The sequence below is a fragment of the Haliotis rufescens genome, unplaced genomic scaffold (assembly GCF_023055435.1).
Source record: "Haliotis rufescens isolate VD_foot unplaced genomic scaffold, xgHalRufe1.0.p SCAF_31, whole genome shotgun sequence".
Classification (NCBI taxonomy): domain Eukaryota; kingdom Metazoa; phylum Mollusca; class Gastropoda; order Lepetellida; family Haliotidae; genus Haliotis; species Haliotis rufescens.
Genome location: NW_025964013.1, coordinates 1,698,943 through 1,717,831, shown reverse-complemented (window position 1 = coordinate 1,717,831; position 18,889 = coordinate 1,698,943). Strand labels below are relative to the sequence as shown.

General features: G+C 45.2%; 1 protein-coding gene across 1 annotated transcript in view; it reads right to left on the bottom strand.

The window, feature by feature from the left end:
- Positions 1-18,889, bottom strand: part of LOC124136779 (zinc transporter ZIP12-like) — a 49,258-nt gene that overhangs the window by 9,110 nt on the left and 21,259 nt on the right. Inside the window, exons 2-7 of the mRNA XM_048380526.1 lie at positions 10,471-10,875; positions 8,214-8,322; positions 2,180-2,284; positions 1,481-1,677; positions 1,091-1,271; positions 363-532 (exon numbers count right to left, since the gene is read on the bottom strand). Coding sequence (XP_048236483.1) covers positions 363-532; positions 1,091-1,271; positions 1,481-1,677; positions 2,180-2,284; positions 8,214-8,322; positions 10,471-10,875 — 1,167 coding nt within the window. The remainder of the gene's footprint in view (positions 1-362; positions 533-1,090; positions 1,272-1,480; positions 1,678-2,179; positions 2,285-8,213; positions 8,323-10,470; positions 10,876-18,889) is intronic.

Sequence of the window (18,889 nt, the reverse complement as noted above, 5' to 3'; positions counted from 1 at the left end):
TGATGTCGTTTCGGGGGGATGCTTTGTCCCTGACTTAAGGATATAAATGTCAGCCCGTGAAGATCAAGGTTAGGATTGGCTTTCAGCATTCCATGCTCGTCGCAAGAGGCGACTAACGGAACGGGTGATCAGGCTCGCTGAATTGGTTGATGCATGTCATCGTGTCCCAATTTCGTAGATGGATTCTCATGAGGCCAATCACTTATCGACTATTTACAGACCGCCGTCATATAGATGGAATGTTAGTGGGTGCGGCGTGAACAGCAAACAAATAAACTTTGCCAAGGGACTTGATGACAATCCTTGATGTTGATAATGATCAGGAAATGCATAACTACCGGGTACCCATGTACACAGCTGACCTGAGGTATGAGATGCAAGATGGCGTCAGTGTACAGCGTGCCGACAGCAAGTCCAAGAAAGATGGCCATAAACGCCTCATAGCAGGTGCCCTTAGGGAAGGGGAAGAGGATGGCGCCCAGTACAGCGCACAGACAGATGATCAGCGTTGCTAGGGAACCGTATCCGTATCCTGAAACAGACCTCGTTCTTCAGACATTCACATGACACATAATTTAGGTTCTGTCGTAAAAAATACTAAAATAAAAATTCTGGTAGATAAATAGAACACAAAACAATTATTAAATATTCTATTTAAAAAATGAAGAGAATTATGCATTTTTAAACAATTTTCTGTGGGAAATATGTTTATGATACCACCCCATTGCTTGCTTTATGGTTTCACATAATATAAGTAACTGCAATACAAGCTGTTGTCAAGAACGTGCATGAATCAATGCAGTGAAATAGCAATGAAGTGTGGTTTGTTTGTCAGAGATTTGCATGTACACCAAGATAGTATATGGTTGGAGTGGCTGGTTGTGTGGTGTTGTGGGTGATGAATCACACTTACGTTCCGCCAGGGTGGGCGTGGCTGGTTGTGTGGTGTTGTGGGTGATGAATCACACTTACGTTCCGCCAGGGAGGGCGTGGCTGGTTGTGTGGTGTTGGGGGTGATGAATCACACTTACGTTCCGCCAGGGAGGGCGTGGCTGGTTGTGTGGTGTTGTGGGTGAAGAATCACACTTACGTTCCGCCAGGGTGGGCGTGGCTGGTTGTGTGGTGTTGTGGGTGGCGACACACGACCCTGCCACCTGCATGTACACTAGGGTGGGACACAACTCCACCAGCTTGCTCTCGGTGATGACGTCATCATGACCCAAGCCATGGATGGCCATGATCTCACCAACTGAGTAACAGTCTTTAGGAACCTGGTGAAATTGTCAGGGTTATCTAGTTATAAATGATTTATAATGATCATAAAAATGGAACGGTTCACTAGTAAAACAGTTTACAACCCTAACGTATTTCGTCATCGTAATGTTTTGCATCGCCATAACGCATTTCATCACTGTAACGTATTTCGTAATTATTAATGATTGTGACATTATCTGAATTATGATTAAGATTGTCAACTTACCGTGACCGCGCCATGGTCGTGTCCGTCATGAGTCTGTCTCTTCACGCGGGACACAAGGTCGGGGGACACAAGGTCGGGGGACACAAGGTCACGGGACACAAGGCCAGGACTTCTCCGTCTCCTGTGGTTGTGGCCTGAATGGTCCTCCTCCTTCTTGGCACCAGCGAGGTTCAACTTAGCTAGCAATGCACTTAGCTCTACAAAGCAGAGTGAGTGAGTGAGTGAGTGAGTTTGATTTAACGCCGCTTTAAACAGTATTCTATTTATATCGCGGCGTGTCAGTTGAATGTGGGAGGAAAGCCCGAAGTGATGCAGGTCTCAGACGTTTACCACTTCGGTGAAGCCCACGAGCACTGGTATGGTGCTTACAAACCTAGAAACACAATCGGGGCAAACAGGGATTCGAACCCACAGTCATAGGTTTCTGGTGTGCCCAAGGGACGCAACTCAGCACAGCGAACCGCGGCGCCTTAGACGACTGGGCCACCCGTGCCCCCTTCTACAAAGCAGAGATCCCAATACAAAGATATATCATGAAGACTGTCTTTTTTTCTGGATCGGAAGGTGTTGCCCTGGGATATTATTTTAGACAAAATCATTTCTGTCAGTTCGAAAATTCTGAAATAATTTATATTGCTTCATGTTTTGGACTCTAATTGAAAACATATTCCGTTTCAAACAAAATACCAGATAACGTACGTGTGTCGGTGAGGGTGTTATTGACGGCGTTGAGGCGAGAGAACAGGTCGTCGAGGATGTTCCTTGGAGAAGGAAGGAGGCGGCACTTTTCCTTGATCGGCGACCCTACAGGGTACATCAACATGACAAGATTTTAGTATTAACTTCATCAATGTCGATTCGCGGTGACCAGAAATATTACTTACACAATGTCACTCATCTTCCTACAGTATACAGACGACGTTCTCTACTGAAGCCAAGGTTTTCAAAAGAAACCGTTTTTGTGAAGATTTCTGAGGCGAGGTGAAATGGGGTTTAACGTCGCGTCCAAGATTATTGTACTTAAAAAGCGACATGCATGCACGTGTGCTCCTTGTGTGACAGTGTGTGACAGTGTGCTTCTTGTGTGTGACATTGTGTGACAGTGTGCCCCTTGTGTGTCTTATAGTGTGCTCCTTGTGTGTGACAGTGTGCTCCTTCTGTGTGACAGTGAGTGACAGTGTGCTCCTTGTGTGTCTTACAGTGTGCTCCTTGTGTGTGACAGTGTGCTCCTTGTGTGTGACAGTAAGTGACAGTGTGCTCCTTGTGTGTCTTACAGTGTGCTCCTTGTGTGTCTTACAGTGTGCTCCTTGTGTGTGACAGTAAGTGACAGTGTGCTCCTTGTGTGTCTTACAGTGTGCTCCTTGTGTGTGACAGTGTGCTCCTTGTGTGTGACAGTAAGTGACAGTGTGCTCCTTGTGTGTCTTACAGTGTGCTCCTTGTGTATGACAGTGTGCTCCTTGTGTGTGACAGTGTGCTCCTTGTGTGTGACAGTAAGTGACAGTGTGCTCCTTGTGTGTCTTATAGTGGGCTCCTTGTGTGTGACAGTGTGCTCCTTGTGTGTGACAGTGAGTGACAGTGTGCTCTTTGTGTGTCTTAAAGTGTGCTCCTTGTGTGTGACAGTGTGTGACAGTGTGCTCCTTGTGTGTCTTACAGTGTGCTCCTTGTGTGTGACAGTGTGCTCCTTGTGTGTGACAGTGAGTGACAGTGTGCTCCTTGTGTCTTACAGTGTGCTCCTTGTGTGTGACAGTGTGCGACAGTGTGCCCCTTGTGTGTCTTATAGTGTGCTCCTTGTGTGTGACAGTGTGCTCCTTGTGTGTGACAGTGTGTGACAGTGTGCTCCTTGTGTGTCTTACAGTGTGCTCCTTGTGTATGACAGTGTGCTCCTTGTGTGTGACAGTGTGCTCCTTGTGTGTCTTACAGTGTGCTCCTTGTGTGTCTTACAGTGTGCTCCTTGTGTGTCTTACAGTGTGCTCCTTGTGTATGACAGTGTGCTCCTTGTGTGTGACAGTGAGTGACAGTGTGCTCCTTGTGTGTCTTAAAGTGTGCTCCTTGTGTGTCTTAAAGTGGGCTCCTTGTGTGTCTTAAAGTGTGCTCCTTGTGTGTGACAGTGTGTGACAGTGTGCTCCTTATGTGTCTTACAGTGTGCTCCTTGTGTGTCTTACAGTGTCCTCCTTGTGTGTGACAGTGTGCTCCTTGTGTGTCTTACAGTGTGCTCCTTGTGTGTCTTACATTGTCCTCCTTGTGTGTGACAGTGTGCTCCTTGTGTGTCTTACAGTGTGCTCCTTGTGTGTCTTATATTGTCCTCCTTGTGTGTGACAGTGTGCTCCTTGTGTGTCTTACAGTGTCCTCCTTGTGTATGACAGTGTGCTCCTTGTGTGTGACAGTGTTCTTGTGTGTCTTAAAGTGTGCTCCTTGTGTGTCTTACAGTGTCCTCCTTGTGTGTGACAGTGTGCTCCTTGTGTGTCTTATATTGTCCTCCTTGTGTGTGACAGTGTGCCCCTTGTGTGTCTTACAGTGTCCTCCTTGTGTATGACAGTGTGCTCCTTGTGTGTGACAGTGAGTGACAGTGTGCTCCTTGTGTGTCTTACAGTGTGCTCCTTGTGTATGACAGTGTGCTCCTTGTGCATGACAGTGAGTGACAGTGTGTGACAGTGTGTGACAGTGTCCTCCTTGTGTATGACTATGAGTGACAGTGTGCTCCTTGTGTGTCTTACAGTGTGCTCCTTGTGTGTGACAGTGTGCTCCTTGTGTGTGACCATAAGTGACAATGAAACTTGTGTGTCTTACAGTGTGCTCCTTGTGTGTGACAGTGTCCTACTTGTGTGTGACAGTGAGTGACAGTGTGCTCCTTGTGCATGACAGTGAGTGACAGTGTGTGACAGTGTGTGACAGTGTCCTCCTTGTGTATGACAATGAGTGACAGTGTGTGACAGTGTCCTCCTAGTCTGTGACAGTGAGTGACAGTGTGCTCCTTGGGTGTGACAGTGTCCTACTTTTGTGTGACAGTGAGTAAGAGTGTACTCCTTGTGTGTGTGACAGTGTCCTACTTTTGTGTGACAGTGTCCCCCTTGTGTGTGACAGTGTGTGACAGTGTCCCCCTTGTGTGTGACAGTGAGTGACAGTGTGTGACAGTGTCCTCCTTGTGTGTGACAGTGAGTGACAGTGTGCTCCTTGGGTGTGACAGTGTCCTACTTTTGTGTGACAGTGAGTGACAGTGTCCTCCTTGTGTGTGACAGTGAGTGACAGTGTGTGACAGTGTGCTCCTTGTGTGTCTTACAGTGTGCTCCTTGTGTGTGACAGTGTGCTCCTTGTGTGTGACAGTGAGTGACAGTGTGCTCCTTGTGTGTGACAGTGTCCTACTTGTGTGTGACAGTGAGTGACAGTGTGCTCATTGTGTGTGACAGTGAGTGACAGTGTGTGACAGTGTGCTCCTTGTGTGTGACAGTGTCCTACTTGTGTGTGACAGTGAGTGACAGTGTGCTCATTGTGCATGACAGTGAGTGACAGTGTGTGACAGTGTGTGACAGTGTCCTCCTTGTGCATGACAGTGAGTGACAGTGTGTGACAGTGTGCTCCTTGTGCATGACAGTGAGTGACAGTGCGTGACAGTGTACTCCTTGTGTGTGACAGTGTCCTACTTGTGTGTGACAGTGAGTGACAGTGTGCTCATTGTGCATGACAGTGAGTGACAGTGTATGACAGTGTGCTGCTTGTGCATGACAGTGAGTGACAGTGCGTGACAGTGTGTGACAGTGTGTGACAGTGTCCTACTTGTGCATGACAACGAGTGACAGTGTGTGACAGTGTCCTCCTTGTGAGTGACAGTGTGTGACAGTGTCCTCCTTGTGTGTGACAGTGTGTGACAGTGTCCTCCTTGTGCATGACAGTGTCCTCCTTGTGTGTGACAGTGTCCTCCTTGTGTGTGACAATGTCCTCCTTGTGTGACAGTGTCTGACAGTGTCCTCCTTGTGTGTGACAGTGTGTGACAGTGTCCTCCTTGTGCATGACAGTGTGTGACAGTGTCCTCCTTGTGAGTGACAGTGTGTGACAGTGTCCTCCTTGTGTGTGACAGTGTCTTCCTTGTGTGTGACAGTGTCCTTGTGCATGACAGTGAGTGACAGTGTGTGACAGTGTCCTCCTTGTGTCAGACAGTGTGTGACAGTGTGCTCCTTGTGTGTGACTGTGTGTGACAGTGTGCTCCTTGTGGGTGACAGTAAGTGACAGTGTGCTCCTTGTGGGTGACAGTAAGCTCCTTGTGTGTGACAGTAAGTGACAGTGATACTTGTGTGTCTTACAGTGTGCTCCTTGTGTGTGACAGTGTCCTCCTTGTGTGCTCCTTGTGTGTGACAGTGTCCTACTTGTGTGTGACAGTGAGTGACAGTGTGCTCCTTGTGCATGACAGTGACAGTGTGTGACAGTGTGTGACAGTGTCCTCCTTGTGTGTAACAGTGAGTGACAGTGTGTGACAGTGTCCTCCTTGTGCATGACAATGAGTGAGTGTGTGACAGTGTGCTCCTTGTGTGTGACAGTGAGTGACAGTGGGTGACAGTGTCCTCCTTGTGTGTGACAGTGTCCTCCTTGTGTGACAGTGAGTGACAGTGTGTAACAGTGTCCTCCTTGTGTGTGACAGTGAGTGACAGTGTGCTCCTTGTGTGTGAGTGTCCTACTTTTGTGTGACAGTGAGTGACAGTGTGCTCCTTGTGTGTGACAGTGAGTTACAGTGTGTGACAGTGTCCTACTTGTGTGTGACATTGAGTGACAGTGTGCTCATTGTGCATGACAGTGAGTGACAGTGTGTGACAGTGTGCTCCTTGTGCATGACAGTGAGTGACAGTGTGCTCATTGTGCATGACAGTGAGTGACAGTGTGTGACAGTGTGTGACAGTGTCCTACTTGTGTGTGACAGTGTGTGACAGTGTGCTCCTTGTGTGTGACAGTGAGTGACAGTGGGTGACAGTGTCCTCCTTGTGTGTGACAGTGTCCTCCTTGTGTGACAGTGAGTGACAGTGTGTAACAGTGTCCTCCTTGTGTGTGACAGTGAGTGACAGTGTGCTCCTTGTGTGTGAGTGTCCTACTTTTGTGTGACAGTGAGTGACAGTGTGCTCCTTGTGTGTGACAGTGAGTTACAGTGTGTGACAGTGTCCTACTTGTGTGTGACATTGAGTGACAGTGTGCTCATTGTGCATGACAGTGAGTGACAGTGTGTGACAGTGTGCTCCTTGTGCATGACAGTGAGTGACAGTGTGTGACAGTGTGTGACAGTGTGCTCATTGTGCATGACAGTGAGTGACAGTGTGTGACAGTGTGCTCCTTGTGCATGACAGTGAGTGACAGTGTGTGACAGTGTCCTACTTGTGTGTGACAGTGTGCTCATTGTGCATGACAGTGAGTGACAGTGTGTGACAGTGTCCTACTTGTGTGTGACAGTGAGTGACAGTGTGCTCATTGTGCATGACAGTGTGTGACAGTGTGCTCCTTGTGTGTGACAGTGAGTGACAGTGTGTGACAGTGTCCTACTTGTGTGTGACAGTGTCCTCCTTGTGTTTGACAGTGTCCCCCTTGTGTGTGACAGTGTGTGACAGTGTCCTCCTTGTGTGTGGCAGTGAGTGACAGTGTGCTCCTTGTGTGTGACAGTGTCCTCCTTGTGTGTGACAGTGAGTGACATTGTGCTCCTTGTGTGTAACAGTGAGTGACAGTGTGTGACAGTGTGCTCCTTGTGTGTGACAGTGTCCTACTTGTGTGTGACAGTGAGTGACAGTGTGCTCATTGTGCATGACAGTGAGTGACAGTGTGTGACAGTGTGCTCCTTGTGCATGACAGTGTGTGACAGTGTGCTCATTGTGCATGACAGTGTGTGACAGTGAGTGACAGTGTGTGACAGTGTGCTCCTTGTGTGTGACAGTGAATGACAGTGTGTTCATTGTGCATGACAGTGAGTGACAGTGTGTGACAGTGTGTGACAGTGTGCTCCTTGTGCATGACAGTGAGTGACAGTGTGTGACAGTGTGTGACAGTGTGTGACAGTGTGTGACAGTGTCCTCCTTGTGCATGACAATGAGTGACAATGAGTGACAGTGTGTGACAGTGTCCTCCTTGTGAGTGACAGTGTGTGACAGTGTCCTCCTTGAGTGTGACAGTGTGTGACAGTGTCCTCCTTGAGTGTGACAGTGTGTGACAGTGTCCTCCTTGTGTGTGACAGTGTCCTCCTTGTGCATGACAGTGTGTGACAGTGTGTGACAGTGTCCTCCTTGTGAGTGACAGTGTGTGACAGTGTCCTCCTTGAGTGTGACAGTGTGTGACAGTGTCCTCCTTGTGTGTGACAGTTTCTTACTTGTGCATGACAGTGTGTGACAGTGTGTGACAGTGTCCTTGTGTGTGACAGTGTGTGACAGTGTCCTGCTTGTGCATGACAGTGTGTGACAGTGTCCTCCTTGTGTGTGAGAGTGTGTGACAGTGTCTTCCTTGTGTGTGACAGTGTGTGACAGTGTCCTCCTTGTGTGTGAGAGTGTGTGACAGTGTCCTCCTTGTGTGTGACAGTGTGTGACAGTGTCCTCCTTGTGTGTGACAGTGTGTGACAGAGTCCTCCTTGTGTGTGACAGTGTCCTCCTTGTGTGTGACAGTGTATGACAGTGTCCTCCTTGTGCATGACAGTGAGTGACAGTGTGTGACAGTGTCCTCCTTGTGTCAGACAGTGTGTGACAGTGTGCTCCTTGTGTGTGACAGTGTGACTTACCTTCCAGGAGGTGGTACACGATGAAGGTGGCGACATCTGTAAGTTTGTCCCCCTCAATGTGCTCCCCCTCCTCACCTAGCTGGTAAAATACTGCGTCCGGGCTCAAACACTGAAGCACAAGTAGAGACATATATTCCTAGATGCACAAGTAGAGACATACATTCACAGATGTGAAATGAGAGACATACATTCACAGATGCGAAATGAGAGACATATATTCACAGATGCACATGGAGAGACATATATTCCTAGATGCACAAGCAGAGGCATATATTCCTAGATGCACAAGCAGAGACATACATTCCTAGATGCACAAGGAGAGACATACATTCCTAGATGCACAAGGAGAGACATATATTCCTAGATGCACAAGTAGAGACATATATTCCTAGATGCACAAGCAGAGACATACATTCCTAGATGCACAAGGAGAGACATGCATTCCTAGATGCACAAGGAGAGACATACATTCCTAGATGCACAAGGAGAGACATATATTCCTAGATGCACAAGGAGAGACATATATTCCTAGATGCACAAGTAGAGACATACATTCACAGATGTGAAATGAGTGACATACATTCCTAGATGCACAAGGAGACATATATTCGTAGATGCACAAGGAGAGACATATATTCCTAGATGCACAAGGAGAGACATATATTCCTAGATGCACAAGGAGAGACATATATTCCTAGATGCACAAGTAGAGACATATATTCCTAGATGCACAAGCAGAGACATATATTCCTAGATGCACAAGGAGAGACATACATTCCTAGATGCACAAGGAGAGACATATATTCCTAGATGCACAAGTAGAGACATACATTCACAGATGCACATGGAGAGACATACATTCCTAGATGCACAAGGAGAGACATATATTCCTAGATGCACAAGTAGAGACATATATTCCTAGATGCACAAGTAGAGACATATATTCCTAGATGCACAAGGAGAGACATATATTCCTAGATGCACAAGTAGAGACATATATTCCTAGATGCACAAGGAGAGACATATATTCCTAGATGCACAAGGAGAGACATATATTCCTAGATGCACAAGGAGAGACATATATTCCTAGATGCACAAGTAGAGACATACATTCACAGATGCACATGGAGAGACATACATTCCTAGATGCACAAGGAGAGACATATATTCCTAGATGCACAAGGAGAGACATATATTCCTAGATGCACAAGTAGAGACATATATTCACAGATGCACAAGGAGAGACATATATTCCTAGATGCACAAGTAGAGACATATATTCCTAGATGCACAAGGAGAGACATATATTCCTAGATGCACAAGGAGAGACATATATTCCTAGATGCACAAGGAGAGACATATATTCCTAGATGCACAAGTAGAGACATATATTCCTAGATGCACAAGGAGAGACATATATTCCTAGATGCACAAGTAGAGACATATATTCCTAGATGCACAAGGAGAGACATATATTCCTCGATGCACAAGTAGAGACATATATTCCTAGATGCACAAGCAGAGACATACATTCCTAGATGCACAAGGAGAGACATATATTCCTAGATGCACAAGGAGAGACATACATTCCTAGATGCACAAGGAGAGACATACATTCCTAGATGCACAAGTAGAGACATATATTCCTAGATGCACAAGTAGAGACATACATTCCTAGATGCACAAGGAAAGACATACATTCCAAGATGCACAAGAAGAGACATACATTCCTAGATGCACAAGGAGAGACATACATTCCTAGATGCACAAGGAGAGACATATATTCCTAGATGCACAAGGAGAGACATACATTCCTAGATGCACAAGGAGAGACTTATATTCCTAGATGCACAAGGAGAGACATATATTCCTAGATGCACAAGTAGAGACATACATTCCTAAATGCACAAGGATGCATACGTGGATACATACATTCCTTGAGGCAGTGCTATCGACAACCCTTCTATAGTTAATGTTCTGAGAAACATCCATATGTATTGACATGCCAAGGGGAACATGTATTGACATTCTTACACTGAGTCAGATGAAGTGGTGACATACATTCCTAGAACTACTTATACATATCTGAACACAGAGACTATTCCCAAATTTGGGTTATTTTGCAATTCATCGATTTCATTTGAAGCCAATCAGAGTGTAATTTCTATGGACTTAAACGAGATATCATGTTCAAGTTAACCAGGTTTTTATTGTATACGTGTTTATATGTGTCTATCTAAAAGACGTTGAACTTTACCACGGCATCAATGACATTCACGTGTTCTTCGTGGTTGTCCCCTTCGTGGTTGTCCCCTTCGTGGCCGTGCTCGTGGCTGTGCTCGTGGCTGTGCTCGAACTGGGAGTGGTTCGCCTCCTGACTGTGGTCCTCCCGAAGCTTGATCGACTTTGCAATGTGTTCCAACGCATGCTCAATAGTCTCTGCCTCAATGTCACCATGACCTTCCTCGAAGAGGATGGCCTTGGCCTTCTGGAGATAAAACTCAAACGTGTTGGTTTCTGGGTTGACATTCTGTCGGCAGTAGTTGGTGATGTTGTAGATGTAGTAGAATATGACGACGCTTGCGTTGTGGAACTGCTCCTCGGTCAGACCCTTGCTGATGTCGGCACCCACGACGTTGAACAGACCGGATATGTTGAGGCACTGAAACCAAGACAAGGGCTTGATAACGCAATGTGATATGTACATAATGGTTCTATCATCTGGTCGCGTCATACCAAAGTTCCTTAAAAAATGGTACTTGTTATTTACCCTGCCCGGCGCTCGGGATTAAGGACATAAAACAAGGACTGGTCGGGAGGGAGTCAGTATACTGTGTCTGGGCCTGGTTAAATGCGCATTGTTATCTCAGTGATTCAGCGCTATAAAACCGGCATTAGGTCGGACTATACCAGGTTATTTCGCCTATAAATCTGTTGAATTCAGTTAAAATGAGGTGAACGATGTGTCTTGGTACTTGAAGACACATATTTAGGTATTTGCAAAACAAAAACATTAGTTTTGAGCAAACGAAAATATTCTCGCCCATGGGTTGCCCACGGGCGACATGGTTTAGAATTTGAGTTTCGAAACATTTTTTTTTCATTTTATCTTCCTTTGTTTATACCCATGAAAACAGCATGTTGAACTTTGTAAATACCTTTTTCAGAGACGGGCCAGTGTCTGGTGAAATAGGCTTTCAGAACTAATATGGGAAGCAAAAGGCAAAATAGGTAGGCATATATTTCACACAATTTGCATTTAACGGTAAATGTTTGTTTGTTGCCTGAAACCATACAACAATAAAGGTCTGGGTCGTGTAAGAGGCGAGTATGCCCGTCGTAAGCGGCGAGTAACGGGATTGGGTGGTCAGGCTCGCTGACGTGGTTCATGCATGTCATCGTATCCCATTTGTTTAGATCGATGCTCATGGTGCCAATCACTGTATTGTCTGGTCAAGACTCGATTATTGACCGCCGTCAATAGTTGGAATATTGCTGAGTGCGGAGCTAAACAACAAACAAACATTACTCCCTTTTATGTGGACGTTAGCGATCAGTTCAATGTAAGGCATAGTGAGTGAGTGAGTATGGTTTAACACGCTTTAAGCAATATTCCAGCAATATCAGGGCGGGGGACACCAGAAATGGGCTTTACACATTGTACCCATGTTGGGAGCGAACGTTTTAACCACTAGGCTACACTAGCGCCCTTATGTAAGGTATAACAAAGTTATGATGTTACGATAGAAACAAAAGGTATTGCATATACAACTGTACATATTATGCATGCAAACTGGCCTGAAGCCATCGCTTGCTGCTTGATCAATCATGCGCTTGCTATGAATATTTCAAAGAGAAAACAGCTTCAAGGCAGTAAAGCTTTCAACACGTTTTATGGTAGACAAATTTGACGCATCAGTGACAAAAAGGATATCTGATCCAATTTCATTTTTTACTTGTTCCACGTGTTCTCGGTTTGTTTTTAGGTGAACAATTGACTTGCCTTTACACGGGTTTGTGGCGGGTGAGGAAAAGTGAGGTGATATGAGGTTTAGCTTCGCGTTCAAGATTATTGCACTTATATAGCGACGTGCACGCAAGTGTGTGTGCGGTTGCTTGTACTAGCCCGGACTGACCCGTGAACATCCGAAAGTGGAGAATAGGTCTACAGCAATCCATGCTTGTCGTAAGAGGTGACTATGCTTGTCGAAAGAAGCGACTAACCGGATCAGGTGGTCAGGCTCGCTGATGCATTTCAGCGCCAGGCAGGGTAATAACAAGTACCATCTGTTTACGTCTTTTGATATGACTCCTAGACAGAGGCGGGCGTTTGTGACGGGTTCCTCCGGCGGGGTATGATACGCTCACCTTTTCACGAACACCTGACATCAATACTATTTAATAGTGATTCATTAACACATGCTCATGATATAGTCGGAAACGTACACTCGACTCTGCTTAATGCAGAGATTTCTATTGGATATAAACCATGTGAGAGAGCCTGACCACCCGATCCTGTTAATCTCCTCTTACGACAAGCAGGGGTTGCTGAAGACCAATTAACCCTGATTCTTCACTGGTCAACATCAGGCGCGCATCTATACCCAGTAATAGCAATAAGGAAGTGGATCAGTGTTTTCGCCGACTGTAAATTGATGTGTACCCCATTGAATATCACGGGATACCATTAATGTCATTCAATCCCCGCGTCCTAATTTGGACACGAAAAACAGCCCTGGTGTTTGAACAAAGCCATGCACTGTGTAACTTCAACTACGTGTGATTGCTACATGTGTTTTACGACCTGAACTTGTATCGTTACAGTGTTTGTTGGGCGCGCCCATCGGTAGTGTTTATATGCGTCTGAAGATGTGTATTATAAAGAAAGAGCTTTAACCGTCAAAAAGGGTAGACAAAATCACGGTGAACCTCTTCAATTATCTCTGGGTCACACGGTTGAATTAATATTATCAATAGCTTCACTGTCTGCATGAATGACTTAGCAGTGTCACTGTGCTAACCCACAGGTGTTTTCGCCAATCCTGAGACATCATTTCAACCATAAAATAGCTAAAAACTAATTGCAGTGCTATTCGTACTTATGTATCGACGTTATTATACATCTTGCCTCTTGAACATGAATTGAAATAGTTTCAATTAAAGTCTGTCGCACCCACTAAAATGACTTGCACATAGAATCCTGAACAATTGAACATGAGCTTAAACGACATTTGGCAACCCATGTCAACGAAGACCTTCAACAAGGCTTTTACCATTTAATATATTTTTAACTTATACTATAAATTGAAAATTTTGAAAAAAAGTTATTTGTCCTAAGGTTCTATAATAATGTGTTTTGGTCTCTAAAAAGTCTTCCTTTCCACCTTTCAAAGATTCGGAGTGACAAAAGCTCTCCACAAGACTGTATGACAAGAGGGATGACTTCAACTTTCCAGTAGTCAACTTTCCCTTTATGACCAGCAATATTCCAGCAGGTTCAACCCTTGGTGTCTTCTTTGTTCTGATCAAGAGTGCAACATTCAAGGTCTCAGTAAAGCTTTCAGAACGTATGCATGTTTTTGTGACGGATGGACCAGGATGGACCAGTGAGGCAGGATACGCTCACCTTTTTGCGACACCTGGTTGGTTGGTTGGTTGGTTTGTTGTTTAACGCCGCATTCAGCAATATTCCAGCTATATGACGGCGTTCTGTAAGCAATCGTGTCTGAACCAGACAATCCAGTGATTGACGTCATGAGCATCGATCCACGCAATTGGGATACGATGACATGCATCAACCAAGACAGCAACCCATACCACCCGATCCCGTTAGTCATCTCCTGTAACCAACTCGTTGTCAGATAAATGGTTCCTGACTCATTCATGACTGTTGTAATCACTATATCACATGAATAACATGTTATGTCAATCTACCGAAACAGATGACGAATATTAGGATCTGCTACATTGTAATAGAGAGCTGGTCAAAGTCTTTGGCAATATTCCAACTATATATCACGACTGATGGACACCAAAAACACGTTCCACATTTTGTACCCAGTATTCGTGTCCAATTCGTGCTATTCCGGGACCATTCCTTCTTGTATGTATACAGCCACACCAAACAATGGTTGGATTTAGATAGATCTTCAGCAACCCTTGTCGTAGGAGGCAACTAACGGGATCGGGTTGTCAGGCTCGCTTACTGGGCTGATGCATGTCATCGTATCCCAATTGCGTACATAGATGTTTTGATGTCAATCACTGGATTGTTTGGTCCAATCTCGATTATTTAGATTGTTTTGCACCTTTGATGAATCCTCATCTCCTCTGATCGAAACAGAAGACGAAAGTTTACCAGTTATAACACGATAAACACACGCACAGGTGTGAGTGACTATGGTTTTACGTCGCTTTTAGCAATATTCCAGCAATATCACGGCGGGGGACACTAGAAATGGGCTTCACACATAGTACCCATGTGGGGAATCGAACACGGGTCTTCGGCGTGACGAGCGAACGCTTTAACCACTAGGCTACCCCACCGCCCCAACACGCACTTAAACATGAGAGGTCACGTTCCGCACTAATGAGTACGACGTCACGTGGCTGCCAAAGAGGTCATGCACTGTGCTAATGAGTATGACGTCATTGTTTACGGAGACCATCATGACATCCGGGTTACACACACATTAACCACGTGTCGGAGTGCTGATGTGAAGGAACATGTCCCCTCACTGGCCACACCGTACATACCAGTGCGGTCATATGCGACTCATCTGTCTTATTACTGACTACTGTCAGAGAACGGGAAGGCCGTACATCAAGACGCCGATGCTGTGATTGGTCTGTTGTTGTTTCGGGAAAACACCGTGACGGTTTTTCTTAGATCCGGTTTGGCGACAGAGATAGGTTGTCTGGCTGTTTCCAGGGGTCAGACGGTGTAGTTTGTGGTGACGTTTGGAAGCGGGCGTGTAAAGGGCCACTATAACATGCAGCAGGCCAGTGTGACGAAATTGTATGCTACTCAAAAGAAGCTAAGAACACCCGATTTTTTAGTAGTATATAATGGCTTCTCACTTCATGAATAGCACTTGTTGTAATAAAAATAATAATAATAATGATCCTCTTGTGAAGCTTGTCAAGACTCATGGTGAAAACAAGGCATTCCACAGTTTTCTAAAACGAGCCAATGTCAGTGTTCATTGATGTTGATGGTTCTGTACTGCTGGACGGTACAGAAATGAGTGTTAACCAAGCGAAGTGCCACATCAAGTCGGCCCAGACTCAAGGAGAGGCTATCTGAACGACCACTGCATCGGGTTTATGTACAGTGTGTTGAGAAGTTCAGTAACCCTGCAGAGTCCTTTGCTTGGATGAAGTCGGCTGGCCTGAAAAGTCACTTCCCACTCGAAACCGTCAATGTGAGATTTTGTATCAAAATGTAAATATGAAACGTAGATTAGGTAATGAATTTAATAAGACAGGCCAACACATTGACAGTGGATGCCCAGCTTTGGCACAAACACAGTATCTTAAGCGACATGATGGTGTAGCTCGATCATTTTATTACCGTCTTCGCTATGCATGTGGTTTTGACACAGAGGTCCATCCATGGTACGACTCGGAATATGAAGAGGGCGTCATGGAAAATGATAAATACAAAATTCTTTGGAATAGGCCCCTATACAGCCTCAGACGTACCCAGGCCAACAAACGTGATCTTGTCCTTTTTGATAAATCAAATGAAATCATTTATATCACTTAATTTTCTGTCCCTTTTGACACTAATGTGATTGACAATATTCAGGAAAAACATCGCAAATATGCGGACCTCGCTTTCGAAATGTCACGCTTGCATCCCAAGTACCAAGTTGTCCGTCTCCCCATTGTTCTCGGTGCCTTAGGTTTGGTACCTCCTAATCTGTTGACTGACATTGGGAGAGTACCCGGGTTTACTATCAGGAATACATCCCTTCTGACAGTCTGGGTAATGCAGAAGGCTGCAGTGTTGGGGAGACTTCACATTCTCCGAAAAGTTCTGGGTTGGTTTGGCTAGGCAGCGCTTCCTGGGAGAAGTCCCATTCGCTGTCATTCGCAAGGGCCCAGAGCTGATGATGAGCCTAACCAGTCTGACTGTGCCAGGATCACCCAAAATCTCTTTGCTGCATTTTTCATTTTAATCTGTACAAAATATTAATGCTAATGATCCCAGCTGCATGTGAGGCGCTTAATATTTTAACAGTCACATTACCCTCCCATCCTACCGGGTTCCCATTCACAGCAGGGAATAAACATACTCGTATCTACTTGACGATTATTTATGGTAAATGAAGAAGATCGTGTTGTTTGTGGTTTTGAAATCCTTTTATTTAATGTTTATACGTATATTCCTCTATTATTGCTTTTATAATGGTTTCGATTACAAAGGACACCTCTGTACGGGTCTGTACATTAGTGGTAAATAAAAACTAACGATAAGTTTAAGACACTAATATTTACAATAGGGAGGCGTGTGTGGTTTCGCGTTCAACAGCCACCGATAGCCCTATATATATTCACACTTTGCGTAATCAGTCAACTGTGGAGGTATTCTGTATTCAAGACGAGGGAGGTCATCATTAGTGGGAAGCATATAAAGGGTCGTCTATTTGCAAATACCGGCAAAAATGATTGTGACTCTATTATGTACTGAATACTGTAAGGGACATTCTCGCGATCTCGACCGATGGAAAAGAGCTAAATGTACCCAAAACACGAGAATTCTCGCGTTTTGGGTATATTTAGCTCGTTTCCAAAGGTCGAGATCGCGAGAATGTCCCTTACAGTATTCCATAATTATGAGTTTCTGTACACAAGTATTGTCCACCGGGTCGTGATGCGTGTCAGGAAAAGAATGTGTTGAGAAAAGGATTCTAAACTTAGAAGCAAAAGTCTCAGTTGATTTCATCATATGTTTGATTTTCAATTGAAAATTTCTTAAGTTATTGAAATATTATATAAAAAATGAACTGTCCTGGCGCTTTGTCAGCACTCAGAGAGCACTTCTACATGGTTTTAAATTGGATTTTTTTTTTAAATGGATTTACAAAATGCATTCGCACAATACACAACTGTTGATAGGTATCTTGGACATCTTATCTTTGAAAATCTTTTGCTTTCTTCTTCATAAATTTACAACATTTCATATGGTTGCAAATTTCTTACCACTGTCTTCATTGAGCCAGTTTACCTTTACACAACATTACCCAGCCACAGGTTACCTTTTACAAACTGTTGCAGGGAGTGATGGAGTGATGGACCAATTTCACAAAAGTACTTCCAATGTTTAATTACATAAAAAACAAACTCGGTACACTTTCTTTTGCCACTCAGTCTATGTCTCTGGCCGAAAATGTCCTTCCCTGAAATCCCAGAATATTAAATAACCCTTTCTTTATCATAACATGTCTATGTGCCTCCACCTTACCGTGTGTGGGTAAATGGACATGGCTAATTTATTCATAGGATTGCTTTGACAGATTTATATAACGATCAAGCAACGGCAGTAAAGAGCGATTGTTTCAGAGAAACCACAACTGATCCTTACACTTCAGAGATAAAATATTTGGCAAAACACCAGAGTGTCCACGTTGTGTTGATGTCGCGGGGAGCTGCAGATGTGTGAAGCGACACGCTGGTGTCAGTGAGTTCAGCTCATTTCTGTAGTCTAAAGACTCCCGACTGAACAAGTAGAGATTACGTTGTTTCCATTTGGTTTGAACATTTGTTTAAACAGATATATGACTGTGAACATCTCTACTACGATGCAAACACACGTGAGATCATCCCCAAGACAGAAGTTGACGGGGTGGGGAAGGATACGCCCACCTTTTAGCGAACACCTGGTGTCATCACCAAGACAGAAGCTGACGGGGTGGGGAAGGATACGCTCAGCTTTTAGCGAACACCTGGTGTCATCACCAAGACAGAAGTGGACGGGGTGGGGCAGGATACGCCCACCTTTTAGCGAACACCTGGTATCATCACCAAGACAGAAGTGGACGGGGTGGGGAAGGATACGCTCACCTTTTAGCGAACACCTGGTAGCATCACCAAGACAGAAGTGGACGGGGTGGGGCAGGATACGCTCACCTTTTAGCGAACACCTGGTATCATCACCAAGACAGAAGTGGACGGGGTGGGGCAGGATACGCTCACCTTTTAGCGAACACCTGGTATCATCACCAAGACAGAAGTGGACGGGGTGGGGAAGGATACGCTCACCTTTTAGCGAACACCTGGTAGCATCACCAAGACAGAAGTGGACGGGGTGGGGAAGGATACGCTCACCTTTTAGCGAACACCTGGTATCATCACCAAGACAGAAGTGGACGGGGTGGGGAAGGATACGCTCACCTTTTAGCGAACACCTGGTAGCATCACCAAGACAGAAGTGGACGGGGTGGGGAAGGATACGCTCACCTTTTAGCGAACACCTGGTAGCATCACCAAGACAGAAGTGGACGGGGTGGGGCAGGATACGCTCACCTTTTAGCGAACACCTGGTAGCATCACCAAGACAGAAGTGGACGGGGTGGGGAAGGATACGCTCACCTTTTAGCGAACACCTGGTAGCATCACCAAGACAGAAGTGGACGGGGTGGGGAAGGATACGCTCACCTTTTAGCGAACAC